The sequence below is a fragment of the Haliaeetus leucocephalus genome, unplaced genomic scaffold, assembly GCF_000737465.1.
Source record: "Haliaeetus leucocephalus isolate CR32 unplaced genomic scaffold, Haliaeetus_leucocephalus-4.0 Scaffold2, whole genome shotgun sequence".
Lineage (NCBI taxonomy): Eukaryota > Metazoa > Chordata > Aves > Accipitriformes > Accipitridae > Haliaeetus > Haliaeetus leucocephalus.
Genome location: NW_010972438.1, coordinates 16,663,544 through 16,689,346, shown reverse-complemented (window position 1 = coordinate 16,689,346; position 25,803 = coordinate 16,663,544). Strand labels below are relative to the sequence as shown.

Here is a 25,803-nt window from a genome sequence, read left to right as displayed (position 1 = left end):
TGGAGAATGGAACAGGAAGCATGTAAGAATTAAAAATATCCAATTAAAGAGTAGAATGTCAAAGTTAAAAATAATAAAAGGCTTTTTTTTTTTTTTAACTGGCACCTTCATATCATGCATAATTTATTGTCATAAGATTTTGTTGAGATTTCAGTTGTGCTTAAAAAAAGACATGGTCACTTTAAAATAAAATATAGCTACTTTACATGCATCTATGGAAAAAAATTTAATTTTCCTCACTCAGAATGTGAGCAGCGGCATGCTACAAAACATTCAAGAAGGTTTCTGCACTGCTCACAGCTGTCTTTTGCACAATTTTTTATAGTTCCTTCTGAGTTATTCAACTTTGCTTTTTACCAGAAATAAATCTGATGCCATTTTTTGTCCATTACAGCAGTTTTCCTGTCCTTATGTGCTTTTTTCCAGAAAACTGGTGATCACCAATTTTTTTAATTTTTTTTTTTTTTAAACCATGTGGTGCATTTTGCTTTGTGTTGCTGGGACTTGCAAGAAGCAAAATAGAAGGCATAGGCAAGGTGGCATGGGGAGGATATAGGATTGAATGGAAAAGTGATGGGCATTTCTGGAGGTATATAAAACATAGGACCCACTCTATTTCTTTTTTTTTTTTTTCTTTTTTTTTCCCCCCCCAGGGTAGTGTCACCGATATGTCTGTCACCCTGTTTCCGATTGCTGAGGCTCTACACTGAGGAGCAAAACAGTGGAAGCCTGGAGGAGATTGATGCCTTATTAGGTATGGGAAATGGACCTTTTATAGAGTGAGTCTGTCCAACTTGTTCCTGTCCCAGATCTGCAAAGACTTCCTGCAGTTGTAGGAAGAATTGTGCAGTTTTTGAAGGAGGCTGAGATGCTCTGTTGCCCACAAGGAGGAAGAGAGGCAGGGGAGATAATTGCTTTGTCTGGGGATGGAGTGGCTGACAAGGCTTACTCCAAATAGCCATTGGAATTGATACAGGCTTTGGTAAGAGATTTTGTCCATGCAAAGACTGAAGGATGGGTAGCAAACCTAGTACAACATGTTCTCTTCCTGCTCTGTCCCAGGTTGCCCCCTGTACCTGACTGACCTGGAGGTTGAAGGGAAGCTGGACTCTTTATCCAAGCAGGAACGGGAATTTCTGTGCTCACTCCTGTTCTATGCTCTCAACTGGTTTCGTGAGGTGAGTAGAGCTTTGTCTGCAGGTTCTGGAGTGTCACTGAGGAGTATCCCTTACAAACACTAACCCTAGGCTTCAGGGGTGCAATTGTTGTTGAAGAGTCTTGCCTTTTAGAAACCTTCTCCAGCAAGGTCCTGGTGATGTCTCCATGTTCTTCTCTTCATTATCATTTACCCTTCGTCCTGCTGCTGGCAGCAACTCTGCTTTCTTGGACAGAGGCTCTAAGGACTGCCTTGCTGATGTGAATTTTCCACCTGCTACTCAGCTGCAGTCTCTACACTCTGGCACATTTTGGTGTATGAAAATTGGTTTTGCTGTTGCAGGGAGGATGCTGTAAACCCCCAATATATGTCTAAACTATGAGGTAATATATGTCTAAACTATGAAGGAGGCATCAGAAAGAAAAGATCAGTCTCACCACACTGGATAGCAGAGGAGTCACCAGCTGGTCAACTTTGTTTGTGTGCTTTGTTGTATACCTCTGTGAGCTTACAGAAGGGTGAAATGCAGTGCCTTCAAGCAGATTTGGACCATGTATTTGCTAACATTGATGGTCAGAGGGAATGTTCCCTGCTGGGGTTATTTTGGTAACATGAGCTATGTCAGAGTTGGTGCAGCTCCACATCCCCAGTCCTCCCTGTTCCCGCCCTTCTCCCAGGACTGCCTCTTTCCTGGCAGACCTGGGAATTGCCAAGGGGTTTCTAGAGGCACAAGCGGCACAGAAACCTGGCAAGGTGCTGTCTGCTAATTCCTCTTCAGTTAATATTAGACCTATAGGTGTTGCTCTATTGCTTTTTGTAGATTGCACCAATTATGTCCATGTTCTCATGGGCTTCTGAAGAGCTTTGTTCATGCAGTCTGGATCTGGTCACACAGGCCACTTGTGTTGTGTTGTGTGCTTATTCAGGACTTGAGGATGTTATTCAGAAAAGAAAAAGGAAAAGTGGGTACAAATCTCCCTAAGTCAATGAGTTTGGTTTGTATCTCTAGGTTATAAATGCCTTCTGCCAGCAACAGGATGCTGAGATGAAGGGGAAAGTTTTGACTCGATTAGAGAACATCACAGAGCTGCAGACTGTGCTGGGAAAATGCTTGGCAGGTGAGTATGAAACATTTACACATTCTGGGCCTGCACCAGCTGTGAAGTGAAAGGGATTGGCTTAAACATCAGTGGAGGAAGTATATGGTAACACATACTGCATTTTTACAGTGGCCTAAGAGTTCATGCATGGACAGCTATTGTTTTTAATTTGTCTGAATCCAAACTGCTCTTCTCAATCACATCCTCAGTGACATCTCTTTGATTGTTCTCAGGCAGACTTGGCAGAATCTGCCTGATATGGTGGATACTGGAGTGAACCAGTCTCTATCCTAAAGAAACAGTGTGTTTCTCCAGTATTCAGGTTGTAACAAGCTGTTAAGGGATGTTAAAAGAATCCGCTGCCTCTAGCTGCTCTAGGCCCATGAATTCCTCCTGCCCAGCTGCTAGAGCCCAGCGTAGAGACTCCAGGGTCTCTGTCCCAGGCCAATGGACACAGCTACATGGACTGCCATAGACAAGGTGCTGTCTTCAACAGCACCTATGTATAGGACTCGCATAAAACATAAGTACAGACAGCCAAATCCCCATCCTGCTCTTCAGCTGGTTAAGACTGAAATTCACTGGTGAAGGCACACACAACAACACACTTCAGAGTCACAAGCACATGAACATTCACAGATCCCACAAGTATTGGCACAGCCCCTTCGTCTGCCCAATAGCCTGCCCGGATCCCAGGCCCTCTAGTCTGCCTCACGGGTCCCCTACTCACTGGCTATTCCAGCTTGCCACTTGCTAGCAAACAGACACGCACGCTCACACACTCATCTCGCAGGCACAGGCTCCATACACAAAGTCTATGTGACCCATAGAGATGCTCCCAAGAACTATGGCACCCTTAGCTGCTAACACTGAAACCCTTGCTCACTCCAGTTGCTGACACCGCAGGCCCAGGGTGGTCCAAGTCTAGCTGCTGGCCCAGTGTTTACTCACACAGGTCTCTCCAGTAGTTGGCATTTAGTCCTCGTGGCACGTGTGTGCGCGCACACACACACACAGAATAGTGACTTTACACTGAAATATATTTAAGAAAGTACTTAAGAAGGAGATATGACAGACTGTGGTGATCAGGCACAGGGTTCAGTCAGACAAGCATACTGATTGGACAATTCTACTGACCAGCAATGCTTTACTCATGGCCAGTCCCTTTTACACGGTTTCTGCCCATTCTCCTCTTTGTTTCTCCCCACCCCAATTCCCTGCACATTCCTTCATTAATTTGCATAGTTCTACCCTCCCCCCCCTCAGAATATCCCAAATCCTCAAGTTCCTCTTTTTCCTCCCATGTTATCAGTTACAAAGTCCAGGTGTCCATTCCCAAAGACTTGCCTGGAGTTTCTTAATGGCCCATCAATTATAAACTGGAGACTTTTGGTGTTTGGCATCATCTCCATTATCCCTTGTCTACCAGGTTTGTGTCTGTCTGTTCTTGTTTATGGCTTCTCTCTCTACTTAATATCTCCTGTTACACTGAAAATGTCTTTGATAAGATAAATGTAATGAAGAATACACTGTCACCTTCCACATACCCTTACACAAACTATCCATTGAGAGCTGTGTTTGTAAACCAACAGACCAACTTCATCCAAAATAAAGTGCAGCCTCAACACCTTTCTGCTGCTCCAGGAGCACTACAAGGCCAGCACAGAAAGGGCTCAGATGTGCTGAAACAGCCCTTTAAGCTTCACCAACATGGACAGATCTCCAAGGACAGCTGAGCACTTGTTATCCTCCCTTGCTGGAGGAATGCAAAGAGCTGTAATTCCAGGGCAGTGCGGACATAACAATAAGGCTAATTGGAACTAAATGCACCTAAGCATAAGAGCAGAGGGATGTTCACCAGGACAGTGAAATGTATGGTACTTCCTCTACATATGTATCTTGCCTGTATTTTTTCATTCAGGAGCTGAAGTAACCCAGTTTCTACATTTTGGCTCTTTCAGCAACCCCTGGCTATGTCCCACCACCAGCTACTTTTGATTCTGAAGTTCTGGAGGCCGTGCCGTCCATTAGTGCTGGTGGTCCAGTGAGAAAAAGGAATGGTAAAGAAAGTTTAAAATATTTAAGCAAACAGATGTGATGTGGGGTTTGACTGGCATATTGCACTATAGCCATTGCACTTGTGTGTGCATAAAGCACAGGATTCCTCATAAGGTCTGTCTAGCTTCAAATCTTACCTGATCAACTGCTGTTGCAGCTGAAGAGGAGATGTAAAAATAGTCTACTCCAGACAGGGGTTGGATAGTCTATCTCCTTGGGAAAGCTGCTGCTTAGCATTTAACAGTGAAAATCCAGGGCTTTCATTGATTTTTTTTTCACCTGTGAAAGTATTTTCTGCAGCAGTCAGTTGTTCTGCCTTTGATGGGTTCTGGTACTGAACCTGTGGCTTGAGCTGCCTTGCAAATCTCTGACCTTTAGGTTGTACCTAACTGATCTCTTAGGAACATTGTCATGGCTCTGCTGTGCAAGGAAATGCTTCCTTCATCCTTTCCCATTGCTAGCTCCCACAGAGAAGAAACAGAACTTGCCTTTTAGTTTTTCAAGCTGAAGTAGATTTGCTTTTTCTGTTCTTCTTCTCTAGTTCTATTTCTAGTTTAGATTAACATTTCCTGGGAACATGTCTGCCTTTGAGCCAGACTGAACAAAAGTTCACATTCCATTCAGTGAAAACAACTGGAAGAGGCCACAGATTAGAGAGCCCTTTTCTCCTGTGCCAAACCCATTCTGCAGGGACTGGACCTGTCATGTAGGAGTGATTAAGGCAGAAGGAAAGTTATGACTACGTTCTGCAGGCAAGAGGAGGATCTGTCACTTCAGATACTCTATTTTGAAGGAGCAGAAGTGCGTGCTCAGACTAGTAAGCCCAGCCCAGAGCAAGAATTTCCTGAACTTAGCTTGTCTTGCCTACAAAAAAATCAGTGAGTGCTGTGACCATGGGTTGCAGCCTTGAGAACACACAGTTTTGACACCAACCTTGCTTCTCCTTTAGGTGTGCAGCATCTCATTGTAGCTGAGCTAAATTAAATAGTTTACTGACAACACTTAGGGAAAGGCTTCACTCTCCCCCTTAACACCTCCACTCTCAGCTGCCTGATTTCCTGCCCCATGTTATTACATGGTGGCTATTTTGGCTATTTACTTTTTGCAAGGTTAGTTTTTTGCTATTTTGCCAAGTTGACTGCTTAACCAGTGATCAGGCTTCCTGAGTCAGTGCAAGGCAAGTGTCAGGTGTGTGTGGCTGTGAACAGGAGAAAGGGAGGAGGAGGAGGAGGACTACCCCTGAGCCATTAGAGCAGCTCAAGCACTGTCATAAAATCTAGCCTAAAACTTCCCTAGTGGAAAGGGAATAAGGAGCTCCTTCAGAGAGACACAACATATCAAATTCACTTTCCAGTCTGATTCAGAGGGTTTATTTATTGTGACATGGAAGACCTTCTCCTGCCTGACTCTGCTCTTCCAAAGATAATGCAATAAAAGATGCAGCTTCGTTGATACTGTTTCACTTCATCTATGGCCTGGCCCCCAGAAAGGATCACAGAGATACAAAAGTAGAAGTCTCTGATGCTCATTAGCATGGCAGTTATAAAATGGCAGATGAAAGTATATGCCAAACTTTGCACTTGTTGGGGATTTCCCTGAGCATTCCCTTCTCCAGGTTGCTTATGAAGTTGAATAAAACCAATTCCTGAAGGACTCAATGGCTGATTCCATCTGAAAAGTGCACATTAAATGCTACCCTTTGCTCCTTCTCCTCTAACAAGCTTTCAGTCCAAGAAAACACTATTCCAGTTCAGTTCCTTAATAGTTTCTGGTGTAAAACCTTGTCAAAGTCTTTTTGGAAATCTAAATGTCTTCTGGTTGATGGATCCCTTTTCAACCACATGATACCAACACCCTGGCAGGCTAGTGAGGCAGAAGCTTTGCAGAAGCCCTGCTGACTTTTACCTAACAGACTGTACATCCATGTGCTCAGTGATCTTAATTTTTTATTGTAGACAGCTCTACCATTTTCCCAGTGATGGCGAATAGACTCATCGGTCTTTAATTCTCTGGATTCTCATTAGATCCCTTTTTATTAAGAGGAATTATGTTTGCAAGCTATTGGTCCTCTGGCACTGTGGCCAGCAGTTCTGACATGTCAGATTTGAATTCCTTTGGGGACCTTGTGTGAATGTCACCTGGCCTTGGTGATTTATTGGCTTTCTGTTTGGTCTACTATATCCTGTGAAATTACTTGAAATCAATGCAATTTCTTTCATCTATCTGCTATGTAGTGTGTCAAGTATGAGAATCTCCCTACCGTTGTCAGCAGTGAAGACTGTTGTAAGGAATTAATTGAGTTACTCTGCTGTTGGCTTGGCATCCCTGCAAGTCCCTTCTGTAGTTGTGTCTTACCTACCTTTTCCAGGTCCTCTTCCTTTCTCAATACTGTCTCTGAGGAAGAAACATTAAATTTTGGTTCAAGCATTTTTTAAGATGATGTCCCACTCATTTTTGCAATCACTTCATAATGCTTAAACTACACTAAGAATAGTGAGACTTGCTTTAATTTCTTACTGTGATTTTATTAAAAAGAAGCTGGTTGTGGGGGAGTCCCAAATGCATTTGACTCTCTGCTGGACTGTGATCCTGGTTATGGATGACACACCAACTGTGCATGCTCCATGCTTTCTTAGGGCTGATTAAAGTACAGCCTGTGCTGTTTCCCTGGCTGCAAGTGCTGTCTAGTGTTAAGTGCAATGTAGCCTTTGTTTGTGAAGTTGCTTTCTCTTTAAGGAAAGAGAAAAAAGACTGATGGCAGCAAAGCCGGCTCTGCAGATCGTTCTCAAGCAGATGACAGTTCTGAGGGAAACCAGCCTGATACTGAGCTCTCCGAGCTGGAGAAGGTAGGTATATACTCCTGGGGACTTGCAAGAAAGACAGACTAGGGAAGATGACATAGAAGCATAAACAAAGAGGCCAGCCACTCTCCAGCAGGCAGTGTGGTTCAGGGCAGGGCAAATATGCAGGATTATCAATAATACTATTAGTTGCTCTCTGGTTAAGACTATGAAAGGTTTCTATTTTAAGCCAGTGTCCCATCTCTCAAATTACTGCAGTAACCTGCCATTCTTAGACTCAGGTCAGAAATGGTGAGATGAATCTGGAAAATACAAACCCTGGTAAGGACTGTATCTCCCACTGATTCTAGTCTGCTTCAGTCACGGGTACTCATTTTGCAAATTTTCCTGGAGGTATTTAAGCAATGTATTCCTGATAAGGTATCTTTAAAATTATCCATTTTCATCATATGCTAAGAACTATTTCCCAAATATATCAATTAATGAATTATTGGATTTTATTTCTTGTTCTTTTGAATAAGCTCTTACAGTATTGTCATTACGTCTGGAATGCAAGATCTGTGCTGGCTGAAAGAGAGAAGCCAGGGAATGTGCCCGTCTTTGGGCTTAGCATCCTGGGGGCTGGTATCTCATAAGCATCCCACAAGGCCCCACTTGTACCACTGTTACTAATAAACGTTATTGAGAGTCCATTTTATCAATTTCAGCTAGGCAAATATGCTTCTACTTCCCTGCTGTTGTACACATATGATAACTGAGTCAGAAATCATAACAAAGTCACTTAAGTTACAGGGAATAAGCAAAGGCTCAAATAGTTTTGGGAAGGAATGTATCTAATCTTTCTTAACTAGAGTACTGGTCCCAGACTAGTCCTTAGATGCTATGCCCTGCCGAGGATGACAGAATACAGAAATCCTGTTGTGAGCCACATGTAACATATATTGGCTCCCGTGACAGGGTTGTGTGGAGCAAATCTCTAAGAACTTACAGATTGTCAACCAGAGGCAACAGAGCATTCCATGGTTTACCATCCTGGTATTTATCAAGGACAAAATATTTGCCTTCATCTCCCATGGTGGTGCGTATGTTTGCTTATGGTGCAAGTCCAGAATGGGTTTCACAATGGCCACTGATTGACAGAAAGGACATAGCAAAGATTATTCCAGTTTTATAAGTATATTTTTTTCCTAGAAAATATTTAGTGACTTGTACAGTCCAAAATGAAAATGGTTCTGATTCTATGTGCTTGTGTCTCTACTAGCTATTGTGAATTCTTAGTCTTTTTTTCAACCTGGCACAAAATATAGAAATCTGTGTGAAGGAAGTAGCTTTATTTGAGCTAGAAACTCTTATAGTCTTGCAGGTTGCAACCTTAATTCTGCCATTTACTTTTCAGATCGCTGCTGAGAGAGAGGCAGGAAATCCTCTGGCGCAGCTGCAGAGCTATCGCACGTACTTCAGAGAGTTAGACCTCGAAGTGTTCACTGTACTCCACTGTGGGCTGCTGACAAAGTCTGTCTTGGACACAGAGATGCATACCGAGGTGAATGAAACACTGTAAAAACCATACTGACAAGGCTTCATGTAACTGTCTCTCTCAGAGGCCTTGGCCCTTTCTGGTCCATTAAAATAGAAGATTGATGTTAAGATGTTTTGGTCCAGGGCTGTGAGCTAGGTACCAGGAGAGAATTTGCCCCCAAAGAAACCAAACTACTTCAGGGCACTGAGATAAAGAGGACTTCCTGAGAACAGCAGACAAGTAGTGTAGTAAAGTTAAAAACAAAGTAACATAAATGTTGCATAAAAGGAAAAGAGCTACAGTATAACATGTATAGACCTAATGGAAAGAAAGAGGCTTTAATATTGAACACTGCTAAGCTATAGTATGTTTAATACACTAAGAGATGGCTTACCTATTAAAAAGAACCTATGATATTTAAGTAAATCCCATGTTGCAAAAAGGCAAGTGTCTCAAGGCATCAGCAGACTGGAAACTCAGCACAAAAGTGGGACTGGGGTTGTGGATGTGCCCTCAGTGGGCAGGGTCCTGTTTATCATCTGGGAGCTTCACAAAACTGCATTGCTATGGATGTGGAAAGCAGAAGTGCTTAATTTTTTTACCCTCTTTGTAGGCAGGCTGAGTCCATCTGGAGTGTAATTTTGTTAGGCTACAGTAAGATAAGTAAAATGTGAAAAGGCCATGGCAGGCTAGAGTACAGCTTGGCCTGCTCCAAGGACAGCTGTCTCTGTACATGCAGGTCACAGACTAACTGGAAGACTGTTTGACAAGTCTCTTGGGCTATATGGTGTTATTTCAAATTACTTCTTGACTATTACTCAGTTGGTGAATTTTGTGTCTTTTTGGGCTTAAACCTCTTTTTATCCTTAGGAGCTTATTTTCAATGTCAATGTATGTAAATCAGTTTTCTCTCAGTAGTTAAGTGTTACTGACATTGCCTTAGGTATGTTCAGAACACCAGGTTTGTTCATGCTTTGAGTAACCAGAACCAATGCCCCATACCTGCCAGTGGGGAGACATAAAACTCTAGCATCTACCAAATAGGTCCCTAGCTGAGGTTAACTAAGCCAGGAGTCATAACTGGAAATGGAGGAGGTGAACTTGAGCTTCAAGGCACTACAGTTACATGCTGGGTCCTGGGATTGATTTTTCTTGTAACTGCAGGCTCGTGAAGTTGTGCAGCTGGGGCCTGCTGAACTTTGCTTCCTTCTGGATGACCTGTGCTGGAAGCTGGAACATGTGCTGACCCCAGGCTCCACAAGGAGAGTGCCCTTTCCAAAGGTAAGTATAGCAGCAGCTGGTGGGTCTAGACCTGGGCTGAGGCAAAGCACATCAGTGGCCTCCAGGCCTTTCCCAAGAGAAATGTTCTTCAGAATTATTTTCACCTAGCAGTTAAATGGAAGTCTGATGCCCAACTGTGTGTCAGAGCAGCACTTGCTCTTTCAAAAGAGACTGCTGTACCACTTCCCTTGCTGAAGTGCTTGCAGCATCTGGTTCTCTGCATGTCTCAGGAAAGGTTGTATAATTGAGGCCTTGTAGCCTCAAAACTCAAGTGACCCTTTTCCTAGCCCTCCCCGTGGAGACTGGCTCTGCTGTTCAAGCAGCAGTTCAGGTTAGGCAGGCCAGATAGCTGCTGGATCCAACAGAAGCTGCTTCTGTAGTCTTTAGAAGAACACCCTGAGTGCAGTGACTCCTTGCATTCCTGGCTGATGCTTTCAGGAGGAAAGTAAACAGGTGTGGCCCATTGCATTAAACTGAGAAATTCACTATAACCTGATGGACTCCATCATATTCAGTGTTCTTTCTCTTTGTCTTTCTATGTATCTTAATTCCCATGTGCAGAGACTGTCTTTGTGTTTGAGTAAAATGTAAAAGAGCTACATGTCACAGCAGTTTTATTCTTTTCATTGAATGTTATTCACTTGTCTGAGTTGGTGCTGGTTGTTCAGCAGAAGCCAGCTTTCTTATTCTGTGACCCTTCCTGACAGAGCGTATGACATCAGGAATTGCACTGCTCAGAAGCAGTCTAAGAGGTAGCACTTGATGCGAAGTTATTCTCAAGTAAGGCTGACGAAGTGACTTTAATCTTTTGGATTTTCTGCAGGAAAGAGGCTACAAGGATATTGGCTTTTCCCACCTGTGTCAGAGATCTCCCAAGGAAGTTGCTATGTGTGTAGTCAAGCTACTAAAGCCACTGTGTAGTCACATGGAGAACATGCATAACTACTTCCAGGTCAGTGGGCAGCAATTTTGACTCAAAAGACTGTCAAGTTTGGTCACCTCTAAAGGTATTTTTGGTTTTGTTTGTGGGAAAAAGAGTGGCTTTGTTTTTCTTCAGGTTTTTTAAACATGGAATTTACAGAAATGGATTGTTGTGCCATTATTTTTCCTTGGAATAGCATTTAATGAATTATTTGTTCTGTATTAAAGGCAGTTGTTATGCAAAATCGGGGTGTGGAAGATGATCCGGGAATGAACATCCAGGAGCACCAGCTGATGTCCTCTTGTTACCACCAGCTGTTACTGACTTTTCGCTCCCTATTTGCTTGGTGAGTTCAAACAAAAAAGTATAGTTGCCTAAATGAGCAAAGTCCATTTATTGCTTCCTCTTCTTGTTCCTTTTCTTTAAAGTGTTTGTACCCAGAAAATGGCCTGTCAGCCATGCAGAACAACACACTGCAGTGGTTGGGGACTTTTAAGCACTTTATAGTTATGTCAAGCTTCATTGCCTGATCCTGAGCTGAACAAAGACTGTAGGTGATGAAGCACTGAACTGGCTAGAATTCAATGTGCTTTTGAATCAAGACCAGCATAAGTAGCATACTGGCACACCTAGTTTTGCAACTCCCATTCTGCCTAGGGATCTTGGAATTTCTTACCCAGTAAGTCCGCTCATCCTTTGCTAAATTGTCACTGCCTGAATTGTGAGCAATGAAAGAATTTCTTTTGCCAATGGGAAAGGATGAATGTGTATTTCATTGACAAAAAGACTGTGCTGCTGATGCACTCGAACTGGATTCGTAAATGCCAAACTCAACAATGCATGTGCAGCCTGGATTTGACCTCTTCATCTGTTAATATAATTCAAGATAGCATCATAGAAGTTTTTTCTGAACCCTAGTTTAGATCTGTGTGTGGAAAGTGTTTTACCTTTGTACTTAAAAAACCAGTAATAATGGTGTAAAAAGTGTATGAGGTCTGAGGTCTGCTTCTGCTGGGCACTACTGGAGCCTTGGGGACCCTGATCCATCCCTGACTATTCCTGGATTGGTCATTTTCTCATTAGCCAGTATGCATGTTGGTTGTTCCTGAGTGTACCCATCTTGTAAACCAAAGAACCTGACCCACTTTGTAACTACAGGCAGCTCAAGATCCACTTTGCTGTTTAGTTTGGATAAAGAGTAACATAATTCTGTTCTGCTGTGGGTCAGGTGGCCATATATTGGGGCTAGCTGTTCAGCCACTTAAGTCCAACAACCAAATTACAACTCCTTTTACGTACATTTGATCAAGCCCTCTTACATTACCGATTGTTAATTGACTTGTGTGTTAAAGGTGCACTTGAGCATTACAGTTATCATGTCCATGTATTCAGTCTATAGATCTAGAACGTGGATGCATTTGAGCCTTTTCAGAATGCATATTCTCACTGAATGATTTCACAGATACTGGTAGTTCAAAGAATTAATGAAGATCTCTACAGTATTCATCTCTATTAGGCTCCTATCTGTTGTTCAAGAGGTGACCAGCCACTATCACTGCACTTGCACAACAACTGTGATTAGGCATCCTCTTTTATTCAGGTCTGCATAGCATTGTTTTAGTATATATGGACCTCCACTTATGTGAGATGGCCTGTCCCCTCCTAGCCAGGTCTGCAGTCTAACTGAAAAGTTAGTATTGTGTGTGCACAAGGTTTTCCATTCCCTGGAAAAGATGGGGGAAAAAAGTGTGTATGAACCAAGTTTGCTGTCAAGATCAGTTTTCATTTTTTTGTGTCCCCTTATAACTTTCATATTGCAGGGTTATTCTTGTATATCCAGCTTCTTTATTTTTCTTGTTGCAAAAATATGCCCAGATATGCTTTTGCATCTGATACTTCTCTTCCTTCTAGTCTGATGATGAACTGGACTTTTTTTTTTTTGTCCCCCTCAGGAATGGTTTTTCTCAGCGTGAAAATACTGACTTGCTAAGGTCAGCTCTCCAGGTGCTTGCAGACAGGCTAAAGCCAGGAGAGACCGAGTTTCTTCTTCTTGAGGAGCTGATAAGGTAGAATCAGTATTTCCGAAGCTCTGAAAGGGATTTCAAGTAGTTTTCACTGGGTTTTATGGGCATTATGGGTAAATGGGTGTTTGGGAGCTGTCATAGAGAAAACACTACCTTCAGAGAGCTTTGTATTTAATTGAATGGCAGTGCAGTCAAACCTAATGAAAAGGACCTACTGGATTATAAAATAAGCATTAGTCTATGGGCCTCGTTCATTTGTATGCTGTTTGAGACTAGGAGATTAGTAGAATTCACAGAAGGAATTAATTTGTTCTGGGTAGTTACAATGCCTACAGGAACACTAGGTGAAAGCAGTATATAAAGATGTTGCAAGACTTAGAGCGACTGCGGCTTGAGAGAAGTTTCTTGGTGACTGAATTTTTATCTACTAGTGGTTGACTACCCCTTCTTCAGAAGGGCACTGCCAGGGACAAAATACTGGGCTAGGAAGACCTTGGATCTGAGCTGGTCTAATACTTCCTTTTTATTTATGTGTTTCTGGGAGATTACCCTATCTACAGTGTTTTTACCTTTTCCCTTTCCTGTCATCCCCAGTGAGAGTTTTCAATACCTACTGAATTTCCAGCAGAGTGTTCCCAGTTTCCACTGTGCATTCATCCTCACTCAGCTCCTGATCGCCATTGCTGAGAAACCAATGGCTGGCTGGAAGAAAGAGAAAATGGGTAATGTGTGAAGAACCTCTAATCTCAGATTAGTTTTCATGCTGTCCTTTGCCTGTAAATCTTGGGTTCTATTTCTGGAGTGCATCTTTTGAGGGAGAGATTTTCCTTTGGTATCCTAGTAATCTTACTAGCTGAACAGTCCTAGCGGTTAATGAAAGGAACAGCAGTAAATATATTGGAATCTTGTAGGTATTCGTTTTGCTGTGCCTCAGTCACATGCAGGAAGGCAGACTCCAACTCTCTTAGCTGGCATTTTTAAAAATCACAGTCTCACAGCTTTTAAGAGTTCTAAGAACAAGCCTGCTGTTCAATTTTGGTACCAGTTTAATCACTGATTATGGGAGTGATCATAGACTTAATCTGATGTAGCTTCCTAGTGTAAGTACAGATGTCTGTGACAGCTTATTTCCAAAAATTATGGAAATGAACTGCAAATACAGCTGTTACTTCAGAGCAGAGAGAGGAAAACCTGTATGTCTTAACCCCATGCAACAAACATTTTCAATTAAGAGAGCTATTCTCAGGGATTAGGACCCATTCTGTAAGAGGAACAGCATTCAAGCAGATAAGGCATAGACATGCTTGCAGCGAATATACAAGAAAACTAGTTGGTCTCCACTTTGTCACATGCTGAAATAAAGACTCCAGGCACAGTCACCTCTCTCAGCCATACCTTGTCGTACTAAGACACCTCTAGAATCTGTCCTTCTCGGATCCCCTTAGCCACTCAGAATTATAAGTTCCCTACTTTGAGATTATTTTACTATTTTAAACAGTCCCACATTGGAAGAAATGCCCACTGAGTGTGGCAGGGAATAACCAATTTTAAGTAATAATTTCCTGGTTTTAACATTTCTGCAAGAGACAAGCAGGTTTGTTAGCAGTTTTGATTTAAGAAATCTATAAACTTCAAACTTACCTGTTCACATTTATTATTATAGTACTGTGGCCAAAAAGTCAAGTCACTTGTTATTGGAATTCCATTTCTAAAAATGGATGCCCTAAGGGTTGTATATTGGCCTAATTAAAAACAAACAGTTGGTACACTGTAGGAACTACCAAACGAATAATGCTTAACATAAGTTTGTCAGGGAGAACTGGTCAGAGATGGATCACGGTTCTGATGTGAACAGATATTCCAGACCAGGAACACACTGGATGTGCATATATTTTGTTATCATGATGTATGTCCTTGTGGCCTTACTGCTTTTTAGGGGAAATGCATTCTGACTTACCACAGTTCAGGCATATTGAGGTGTAGCGATATTGTGATCTTTCAAAAGGCCATTTGGACACACTGCCTTTATATGGAAGATGGAAATTGTCTTGGATTCTTCCTTCAGTAAGTTACCCCTTACCTTTTACAGCTTCACTAGCAAAGCAGTTCCTCTGCCAGTCATGGGTGAAGCCCGGTGGAGACCGAGAAAAGGGCAGCCAGTTCAACAGTGCGCTGCACACTCTGCTCTGGTAAGGCTCAAGCCATTGTCTCAAGCATGCCAAGACACTCTTTTTCTAATAATTACTGTTGCTGCAGAGAAATGACTTCTCTCAGTCATAACCCTCACATTTACACAGTTTGGCACTGTTTATATACTGTTTATAAAGCACTGAAAGACAGTGAGTCACAGGAAGAATTCTGTTAGCCATTGGCCATAGAACCATGTTTGGACCTCATGTTTGCTAGACTACAGCTTGTCAGTGTACATCAACACATCTATACATGTATGCGTGCATATGTACACATATAAGTGTGGATCTGGACCAAGTGTCTGGTTTTGTTTTCACTAAACTGAAAGCAAATCAGCTTTCACTAAAGTCAAGGAGAGCAGGACCGAGTATTATGTGAAATACAGTCACAGAATCACAAGATGGTTGAGATTGGAAGGCACCTCTGTAGGTCACCTTTTTCCAATCCCCCTGCTCCAGTAGGCTGACCTAGAGCAGGCTGCCTGGGACCATGCTGGACACAACCCTCTGAGCTCACCTGTTCAGCCAGTTTTCAGCCCACCTCACTGTCTGCTCTTCCAGCCCATACTTCAACAGCTACTCTATGAGAATCTTACAGGAGACAGTGTTGAAAGCCTTAAAAGTCAACGTAGACAATATCCACCACTCTCCCCTCATCTACAAGGCAGTCATTTCATTGAAGGTTACCAGGCTGGTCAGACATGACTTTCCCTTGGTGAATCCATGCTGACTACTCCCAGTCGCCGCCTTGTCCTTCATGTGCCTGGAAATGGTTTCCAGGATAGTTGTTCCACCACCTTCCCAGGGACCAAAGTGTGGCTGACTGGCCTCTAGTTCCCTGGGTCCTTCCTCCTGCTCTTCTTGAAGACAGGAGTGACATTTCCCTTCTTCCAGCCCTCAGGCACCTCTCCCAGTCACTGTGATCATTCAAAGATAATTGAGAGTAGCCTCATGATGGAGGTTCTTGAGCTTGGAGGAGGTGGTCCTTGAATATCAACCAGCTTTCTTGGACACTTCTTCCCTCTAGGCCCCTGCCCCATGGCAAGAAGATTCACGAAGAGGCCAAAGTATGCCCTCCTTACGTCCAGGGTTGTGATCTTGCTGTTTGTCATGCTCCCTCCTCTCAGGATCCTGAACTCCACCATGTCATGGTCACTGCAGCCAAGGCTGCCTTTGACCTTCCCAATCCCAAAGAGCCCTTCCTTGTTTTTAAGTGTGGGGTCCAGCAGAGTACCTCTTGTCATCAGCTCTTCTGTCGCTTGTGTCAGGAAGTTGTCACTGATGCTGTCCAGGAACCTCCTGGATTGCTTATGCCCTGCTGTGTTGTCCTCCCAGGAGGTGTCGTGGTGCTTAGTCCCCAATGAGAATCAGGGCTTGCAAACATGGGGCTACTTCCAGCTATCTGTAGAAGGCTTCATTTACTTGTTTTTCCTGATCCAGGTGGCCCTATAGCAGACACCCACTACAATGTCGCCCATATTGGTTGGCTCTTTCATCCTTACCCATAAGCTCTCAGTCGGCTTATCACCCATCCTCAGGCAGAGCTCCATGCATTCCAGCTCTTCTCTCACATAAAGCGCAACTCCTCTCCTCCTCTTCCCAGCCTGTCCTTCCTAAATATAAGAATAAGGAAATATTAAATCCAGGTTTGTTTCAGATCATGGTAGCTTTTAATGACATTACTGTAACAGTTCTAAGTATTGCTTTGGATTTCCTACATGTTTGCCTTTAGCATAAGAATAAGCTTGACAGTTTTAGGCCACATGTTGCAGGTAGGGCAGTGTTCAAGAACTTGCTGTGTTATTCTGCATAATATTTACTGATGAACTAAGCTGGTTTTGGATTTAGTGTCTACCTGGAGCACACAGATAACATTTTGAAAGCTATAGAAGAAATCTCCAGTGTTGGTGTTCCTGAACTGATCAACTCTGCCAAAGATGGATGTTCTTCTACTTATCCTACACTAAGCAGGTAATTATATCAATAGAGACTTTGAATTTAATCAGATGCATAATGGCAATTTCTGCTTTTCAGTATTTAATTTTCTTATTTTGTGGTCTATTATGGTTTAATGTTAGTACCACTGTGGCCTACTCTGGGTTTTTGTAAACATTCTTTTGGCAGTGCACAACAGGTTAGTACAGGGTTAGCTTTAGGTCAAGGTGGAATGGCCTTGTGCATTAACACAACATTGAGTTTATTATTGGTGAGCCATTTTAATTGGAGAATGAACTGCTGTCTGTCATCAGGTATGTTGCCTCTTTCTGTGCTACTGTGGTGGTATAAAGCACTCTAAAAGTCAGCCTCAGAGGCCTGGGGTGGCTGTAGGCAATCCTGGGCTGGTATGCAATGTGCAAAAGCACACTCAGGGTGTTTCTGCTCCTACCACAGGAATTTGGAAGCACAGTTTACGCAGGGGTGGCCAAAGTCCCTGCGCTTTGTTAACTACCAAAATCATCTTATGCTGACAGCTGCAAGCCTTTTGCTGTGCATCGCCCAGAGCTACAAAGAAGTGGGTGGTTTCTATGTGTGGTTCATACTGGGGAAGTAGTAGTGAGTTCCCAGGATTCTCCATCTGGGTGATGGGGCTGGGCTAGACATGCTTATGAGTCTTAGGGCCAATCTCCTGTGATTTCCTATTGAGAAGGATGGCTAGCTGGGTAACCTTCAAGTTTTCCACATCATTCTGGGGACAAGAAGCCTATCTAGATTCTCAGAGCTGGCTTTTAGTTTTTCTCTCACTTTCTCCACAGGCAGACATTCCCGGTTTTCTTCAGAGTAATGATGGCTCAGCTAGAGAGTTCAGTGAAAAGCATCCCAGCTGGGAAACCATCAGACTCAAGTGAGGTAGGAAAATAAATGCACTGGACTCTAAGGGGAAGAAGACATAAGTTAAACTGTACAGTACAATAAAGATGTATAAATTGGAAAGGAATCTACTTCGGAATTTTGTCTAGGAAATGCAGTCAGACAGCTTCATTCATCAGCCTAAACAGATATACAGGGTAACATATGAGTAGCATCCTTTTTATCTGGTTTGTACCATGTCAAAAATCCACTAAATCCAGCAGAAGCTATAACCAGAAAACAGGTAGTAATCAGCAAAATACTAAGCTGTGCAGTTGGTCTGCATACCTGTGTGGGACCACAAAATTATTTTGCAACCAGGACCTGCTCTGAGAGCAAGGAAGTGTGTTAATACTTAGCATTTTAAGCCATGTGGGCACTGAGCAGGCTGGAATTGCCATAAAGTGGTTTTGCTGTGATAAATCTGCCTGTGGCGAAGCTTTGTTCCTCTGTCTTCAACAACAACGATGCTTTGGCTACCACAAATGCTGAGAGAGCATCCAGAAAGGCGAGAGGAAATACTCCATCTTGGGTTATTGTCCCTTGCATCCCATTAGGTGCAACTGGAGAAGCTGCTGAGGTGGAACATTGCTGTGCGGAATTTCCATATACTCGTTAACTTGGTCAAGGTGAGGTTCTGGTTGTTTTTCTGGCTTTACCTTCAGATTTCCAGCAAAGCCCAGTGTGTTCAGGTTCATGAGCGCTAAGAGAAAAACATGAAGTATGGCTGACTAGTGGAACAACCTGGAGGTGGTAAATAAAGCCAGTTATAATCTGTGTGCAAGGGTTTCCATTTAGCTTTCACTTCAATACTACTTAATTCTTACAGCCTGCTCATCTTATTAACATGGATCTCACACAAATAATAAGTCTGCACAAAGACAAAATGATGTAAAGAAGTACAGAAAAAGGACTGAACAAACACCCCAGTTGTCTAGTACAGTGTTTTGTGTCTGACAGAGTCCACTGCCAGCTGTGGAAAAGGCAGATGGGAGGAAACCCTTCAGGTAGATCTGGAATAACATCTGACAGAAGGAAACATTCTCCTGATGTACTCAGCTGAAGGCAGGCTAATACTCTGAACAGGAGACTTGGATTCCTGTCTATAACCTGCATTCAGGGCTTATCTGATAGCTCTCAGCTTCACTTGCTCTTATGGTAACATACGATCTTCCTTAGTATCCTGCTGACAATTCATGTCATCCTATGGTGATGGAGTTGGTACATTCAGTGTCACTGCATGTGATGATGTTTTAGGCAGAAGGCGATAGGTACAGCTGCCCTTTTCTTCTTGCTTAGGTTGGTCATTACTGTTTGCCTTTATCGTATCTGATTGGCAAGTCCAGCTTTTTCAAGTTCAGCTTATGAGCTCTGGTGAATTGAGCTCAATTCTTCTATACAGCAGCATTCACTAGAGCCCTACATGTGCTCCAGATGTCTTCTGAGAGCACAAAGGGTAGAGCTGGACCAGCTAGTTCTGTTTTGCAACCCATAGCAGCACCAGGGTACCTTCACAGCTCTCATTCACATCTGTGTGCTATGCCAGTTAAAACGTTCACTAATTAGTTATAGAATTGGTCACTGGCAAAAATATATACACAAACGTATACCAGAAGAAAGCCTTCAAGAGACCTGAGACCATCTGTTCCATTTCTTTGTTTGCTGTTGGACCACAGCTGTGTGTGACCTGTGCAGTGACACCTGGTATCTTTTGCCAGCTGGCACTGTTTCCTCCAAAATACATTATTTTGCACATCTCAGTTTTGCTTCGTCCGTTATGCATTTACTTGCCCATCAGCTGGACTTAGGTCTCTTGGGTCCCAAAGTATTAAGAATTTCAGACTCATTGAGATAATTTTGTGCCATCTGCAAAAGGTGCACCTTAGATCACCAAATAGCCATCCTGCCAAGTACTTCCACCTGACAGGCACTACATTTCACATGCTTATGTGGTGTTCCCTGTTGAAACTTGAGAATGGATGTTGCCTTAGAACAGGTTTCACACTTTAATGAAGGGGAGTTATGTAATTAAGGGCTATTTTTAATTGGCTGCTGTGCTTACATAGTTTCCTTTGGACTTGTGGACCGATCTGGCTCTCTTTTTTTCCTCTTGCCCAAGTAGGTATTTGACAGCAGGCCTGTACTCAGCATCTGCCTGAAGGTAAGCAAGAATTCAAAATAACTGAAGAGAGCAGTTTCAATACCAGCTTTCTTGAATCATTGCCTCCAGTGGAGTAGAGTGGTTACTGAATTCACTGGAAGAAGCAGATACTGCTTCTTAAACCTTTGACTGTCTTCCACTAATCCTCATTGTATGGCTCAACCACAGCTAACTTACTGCAGTTGGCATTACTGACTTTAGACCCTTTCCCCTTTCTCCTTTCCCCATGGTACTCCAAATGAGAGGAGACATCACAGCAGACAGGTCTCCCTTGGAGCCCAGAAAGATCATGTGTCCCTCTGCAACCCCCCCTTTTCTGGCTAGGACTCATACATAAGTATAGTGATTCTAACATTTTGTGCTTAGTTCAGTTTTATTCCCAATTTGCTAGTGAATAAAACCAGGGGTGTGTACAATGATGACACTTTGTCCTCCTAGCCTCTCTTTGCAGTGATTAAAGTGGGACCTTTTACTGATCCTGTATATTCCAGTACAGCCTTCACATGAATATAGTCTTTTACTAAGAACAGTCTCCAGGGTAGCTTGAAAGAATGTATCATTAGCTTATCTGACTTTGTGATGGTTCTTTGAAAAGGCATTTAAACATGCTTCTGATATATTTATCATTCTTTTGTAGTACGGCCGTCTCTTTGTAGAAGCATTTCTGAAGCTTGCCATGCCTCTCCTGGACTACAGCTTTAAAAAGCACAGGGTAAGCCTTTTGGAGACAGAACTGTCTGGAACCAATTGGGAAGCATGACTGATGCTTGTTAGAAGGAGATTCCTGTCTCTGGTCACATGTTGGCATGACACTTGTGACAGTTCACGACGAACGCATCTGATGTCTCTAGCTGTGCTCTGCCCTGTTTACTTGCCCGTCCAGTGCTCTCTCAGCAAACAGATCACTGTTTCCCGACTTGCCATCAGTCTTCTAGTTGGATGGCTTCACTGTTAGCAAAGGAAGCCCTTTCAACCTCCACCTCCTTCAAAAGTTATTACCACAAAGGTGTCACTCACAGAGTAGGAAGCTCATGTGAGCAAGTCAGGTTGGTGAGGGCTTGCAGTCCAGATGGACAGTGACATCGGTGTCTTTGCAATAATTCTTGGAGCTTTGAGCAGGGCAACGCGCATGAGTGTAGATGGACAGGCCAACCTTGGTGCACTACGTGACAAGCAAGAACAGTTGACTTCTTTCCTCTGCTTTGTTGCAAGGCAGTCCAGCTTTGCCAGTGAGACTCGTTCTTTGGCTTAGTCTTCACAACTTGCCTCTAATAGATAACTCCTTTCTATTGCAAATGTAAGATGTATTCTCATGGGTTTTTGAGGGAATGAGGTTATTAAACAGACAATAGAAAGTGCCATGTAATTTGCTCAATAGAGAGGACTGATATCCAGAGTTTGTGCTGGATGTGTTTCAAATACCACAATCTAGCAGTATGTTTTATACTTTTCCTCTGGTTCTCCTACTTCAGAAGGTTGTACTCAAGGCAAAATGTGACAAGGTTGTCTTGATTTTAATTGCCCCACTTTCACTGATAGGCATTCATTCCAAACTCTGATTCAAAATCCGTTTCAGGTCAAAGTGCTTGGCCTTATGACCTGTAGTCATACTTTTATTACCAGTTACTTATATGCACTGTGCAAGCCTCCTCCTATGGCTTCATTCTGTTCGTCTGATGTTTCCTGCATACGTGCATCATATCTCTGTCCCATAACCCTTTGAAAGGATTGCTAGGACTAATACTGTTTCATTATTCTTGTTTTCCTCATGGAAAAATCCTTTGAGAATGATTTGCTGGTCTATTTATTTATTGCAGGATGATGTGCAGAGTTTGCTGAAAACCTTGCAGCTGAGTACCAGACAACTTCATCACATATGTGGCCATTCCAAGGTAAGATAAGTTCTAATTGCAGCACAAACTCCTGTCCTAAGAATGATTTATTGCCCTTCCACTGCTTTTCCAGGGCACAGGCAGGTTCTACTTGCAGGCTTCTAGCATTGTCTGTACAAGCAAAAACTCTGAGAGGAGAAGAAATAGCCTTGGTTAATGGCCCAAAAGTTGAAGTATTTGATCTGGAAGTGGCTGACTTGGATGTCAGATCAGGTTAGCGTACTCTTTTTTTAGGACAGAGGTTCTTGACATCTTTGGTTGTTGGCATCTCTAAGAGGGTGTTTCGGAAGACACAAGCTAAGACCTTAGAGACCTTGCATAAAGTATAGATGTCAGACTGGTAATGTGGGAGAGAAGCTTTGACAAAGATCAACAGCCTTGCGAGACAGAACAATCAGCAACAGGAGGTGGACCTTACTCAAAATCGTCTTGAGGTGCCTTTTTGGCATTGTTGCGTTGATACTAGGGAAGAGGGCAAAGGGAGGGGAGAAAGGTGGTAACACACAACTGGTCTGCTAGTGTCTCTGTAGGAGACTTAGGGCAGCAAGGAAGGAGAGGATTAGCACCCTGCTTACAGTGTGGAAGGCCAATGCTTGTCATGAGAGAATCACATGGGAGAAGGCAGTTAGAAAGAACTTCATGTGTGCTGCTTTGTTCCTGTTAGACTCCTAAGAGGTTCAAGAACACGTGTCCAAGAAGGGAGCTTTGCCAAAGCAGTTGAAGGGAGAAAGCCACTATTAGCATGGCTGTCCAAGCTAGATTTGCTCCTGATTTAGTCCAGAGCTGGCATCAGGAGCATAAAAGTCTATCTGGAGATCAGAACATGCTATTGCAGCTATCAGCATAGGGGAGAATTGGAAGTTGGCATAAACCCTGGAGATGCTAAAAAGTCCTCCTTGTGTTTGAAAGTGAAATCCTTAGGGCTGCTTTAAAGTCACAATTCACCTTGCAAACAGGATAACATCATGGCAGCTTGCGATGTCTTGTCTTTGCACTTGACTGGCATTTTCAAGTGCTGTGTCCCATGGCCCCTGTTAGCATATAACTGCGATTAGCGAATGCTTGTATTTTACCACTGCTCTTGTATCTGTTGCAATCTGATTAGGTCTCTGTGCCAAATCATTTTTGCAAGAATGAGAAGGTAGCAGCTGAATCTAGGCAAATAAATGTATGCAATGAATGCTCCACACCTGTTTGAAGAGGCGTTAACACCAACATTTGTTAAACCAGTCTATATTTTACTTTCATAAAAGACTAGTAAATACTCACTGATGTACCATGCAGTGTTAACCTAGGATTTGCTACTCTCCCTCAATATGAGTGTCTTCAAAGAGCATCACACAGCAGACAGTAGCAATCAGCTTCGCCTGTAATTTCCTAAGTGTTTGTCTTTTACTCTTTCACACCAGGCTTCTCTTCTGTTTACATATCTAATGCTGGACATAAGGACAGTTTCTGGAGACAGATTTTTGCAAATGCCATAGTACTTTGTTGAGTCTTCAAACTGCATGCAGACAGTTGGGCAGGTTCCAAGACCCAGGGAGCACTGTGATTGTTGATTATGTCATTAGCGAGGTTTTCCCTGATTTGGTTCTGATTAGTGCTGATGATTGCTAGGTCCAGCCTCTTACACACGCTAGAGAACAGATTGCTGTTGGTATTCAGTTACCCATTCCCCGCTGGCGGAACTTGAAGCAAAGCAGTATCCCTCTTCCCAGGCATGCTGAACCCTTCCAAGAAACAAAGCTGATCTGATTTCAGAGTATAGCTAATGAGAGCATCTTAATGCAAGAAGGTTTCAAAGTATCCTCATGAAAGAGGAAAATACTTATGCACAAAATAATTGTTTATGGCTCTTGGCAGGTTTTCTGGTTTAGCAACGACTCTGTTCTGCAGATCCAAGCCTAGCAGGAAGAGATGCTCACCTAGAGCTAAATCTCACACAATACCTGGCATAGCTGCCCCTCCTCAGCTGGTTTTTGCTTACAGCAGCTCCATCTGTTCCCTCCTGTCCTAGTTCTCCAAAAACCAGTGTTTCTTTGGTCTGGACAACCTGGCTTTGGAGTTTATAGTGCACACACATTCCATGTAGCTAGTGTAAAGGAATTGCATCAGACACTGAGCAAGAAAAGATTGTCACTGCGGTGGCTTATTCAACACCTTTCTCACTCTTTCTTCTCCGTGCTTCGGAATTCAGCAATATCCTGACATGAAACTCCCTCCAGTGTTAGTTTGTAGCTTGCGGCTATCAGCAAGTAGTTATCTCCCTTCCTAGGTAGGTAGTTTTGGAGTCTGGCCACTTGTAGCATTGCTTTTTGCTTTGGACTGGAACGGTGTGATTGTCCATCGCTGACCTCCATAGTTAACTCTGCTATTTCACCAGTAATAGCTTGTACGTGAGTCAGACTTACCCAAATGCTATCGGCTGCATGCACCTCCAGCACCAGCAGCAATGCAGCAATTTGTGTGCAAGCAAGCTGTGGCTGCCATGAGCTAGATGGCAGCAGTGGAGATCTGCGCGTGAAGAGCTGTGCGTTGTTCTTGGAGAACAGAGCAAGTGACACCAGTCTGTTGCTGAGATGATGGAGCACAAGAAAAGTAGATTGTCAAAATAATTTCCTAAGGGTCAGCAGAATTCATCTGATTTATGTAGAGAAGTCACTAGCCCCTCTCTCTGGTTCATGAAAAAAGCTGAGGCTGCTCCTATTTTTACCCAGAGTGGATATGGCTGTTTGGATTGTTGCAAGGGATCATTTTGCTGCCTTAGACAAAATGCTTATCCGAGTTTTATTTTTTAACAAAAGCTATAAAAGAATTTGGGCAAGAAATGACATAATCTGAGCGAGCTTTGTGGGGATCATGTCCCATCCCACCCACCTGTATAACCAATGGCTTTTTAAATAGCCAGAATACTTAGGCAAGAATCATAGTCACGTTTTACTGTTTCATATTTAGATTCACCAAGACATTGGACTGACCAACCATGTGCCTTTGTTGAAGAAGTCACTGGAACAATTTGTATACCGAGTGAAGGCAATGCTGGCATTCAACCACTGCCAGGAGGCGTTCTGGGTGGGCATCCTTAAAAATCGCGATCTTCAGGTGAGAATCACTGTTCTGCCTAGGGTAATTAAAATCTTGGGAAGGACAATGCTCATCTTGCCCAGACAACTTTAACTCTGCCCTTGTGTGCGGGTAGAGCTAAAAGGTCAGCTTCCGTGTGACCATATTACAGTCACGTCTAGCGCAGCAGAACGAAGCGTTTTATTTCAAGATTAAGGGCCTGGATCTCTGGGGGCTTCCTTGCAGCGAGGCTCTCACACTGAAGTGGTCCGTTTTTATTGTCTGTCATGAATGGGTACGGGGGATCCCTCCTCTGCTCAGTGGCAAGAACTACACGCGAAGAAGGGAAGAGGTAAGGGTCACTTGAACACCTCTTCACACACTCTTGTGTGTGGCTTTAACAGAAGCCAATTCTGGCTGTTTTCTTCATCTTTCACTGTAGAAGCAGGACAGTTGAAACAAAACCCGCTTTTCACTCAAAAGCGTTCTATTTAAGATGGTAACAAAACGCTGCTTTCCTCCGGCCCATCCTAGCAGGCTTTGGCTGGCTCGCATACGCTCAGTACAGGTCTTTTGCCTTCACCTTAGGGAGAAGAAATTCTGTCTCAAGCCTCTGAAGAGAGGGACTCCGCTGAGGAGGACTCCGCAGAAAGCCTTGCTGAGGTACTTCTTCGCCGGGGACGCTGCCCGCCGCCTTGAGCGACTTGGCTCAAACTCTGCCTAGAACGCGAAGGCGGCGGGCGGAGCGGGGCGGGGCGGGGCGGGGCGGGGGGCGGCAGGTTCGGCTCTG

The 25,803-nt window shown here is 43.3% G+C and overlaps 1 protein-coding gene across 1 annotated transcript in view; it reads left to right on the top strand.

The window, feature by feature from the left end:
• The window catches only part of LOC104835609 (Fanconi anemia group D2 protein), a 53,397-nt gene that overhangs the window by 27,397 nt on the left and 197 nt on the right, over positions 1–25,803 (top strand). The window contains exons 23-42 of the mRNA XM_010573694.1: positions 654–754; positions 1,063–1,178; positions 2,166–2,274; positions 4,218–4,316; positions 7,051–7,160; positions 8,512–8,658; positions 9,799–9,915; positions 10,739–10,867; positions 11,065–11,183; positions 12,790–12,903; positions 13,456–13,583; positions 14,951–15,050; positions 16,899–17,021; positions 17,804–17,897; positions 18,455–18,526; positions 20,020–20,058; positions 20,696–20,770; positions 21,876–21,950; positions 24,906–25,052; positions 25,602–25,676. Of these exons, the coding sequence (XP_010571996.1) occupies positions 654–754; positions 1,063–1,178; positions 2,166–2,274; positions 4,218–4,316; positions 7,051–7,160; positions 8,512–8,658; positions 9,799–9,915; positions 10,739–10,867; positions 11,065–11,183; positions 12,790–12,903; positions 13,456–13,583; positions 14,951–15,050; positions 16,899–17,021; positions 17,804–17,897; positions 18,455–18,526; positions 20,020–20,058; positions 20,696–20,770; positions 21,876–21,950; positions 24,906–25,052; positions 25,602–25,676 (2,089 nt within the window). The remainder of the gene's footprint in view (positions 1–653; positions 755–1,062; positions 1,179–2,165; positions 2,275–4,217; positions 4,317–7,050; positions 7,161–8,511; positions 8,659–9,798; positions 9,916–10,738; positions 10,868–11,064; positions 11,184–12,789; positions 12,904–13,455; positions 13,584–14,950; positions 15,051–16,898; positions 17,022–17,803; positions 17,898–18,454; positions 18,527–20,019; positions 20,059–20,695; positions 20,771–21,875; positions 21,951–24,905; positions 25,053–25,601; positions 25,677–25,803) is intronic.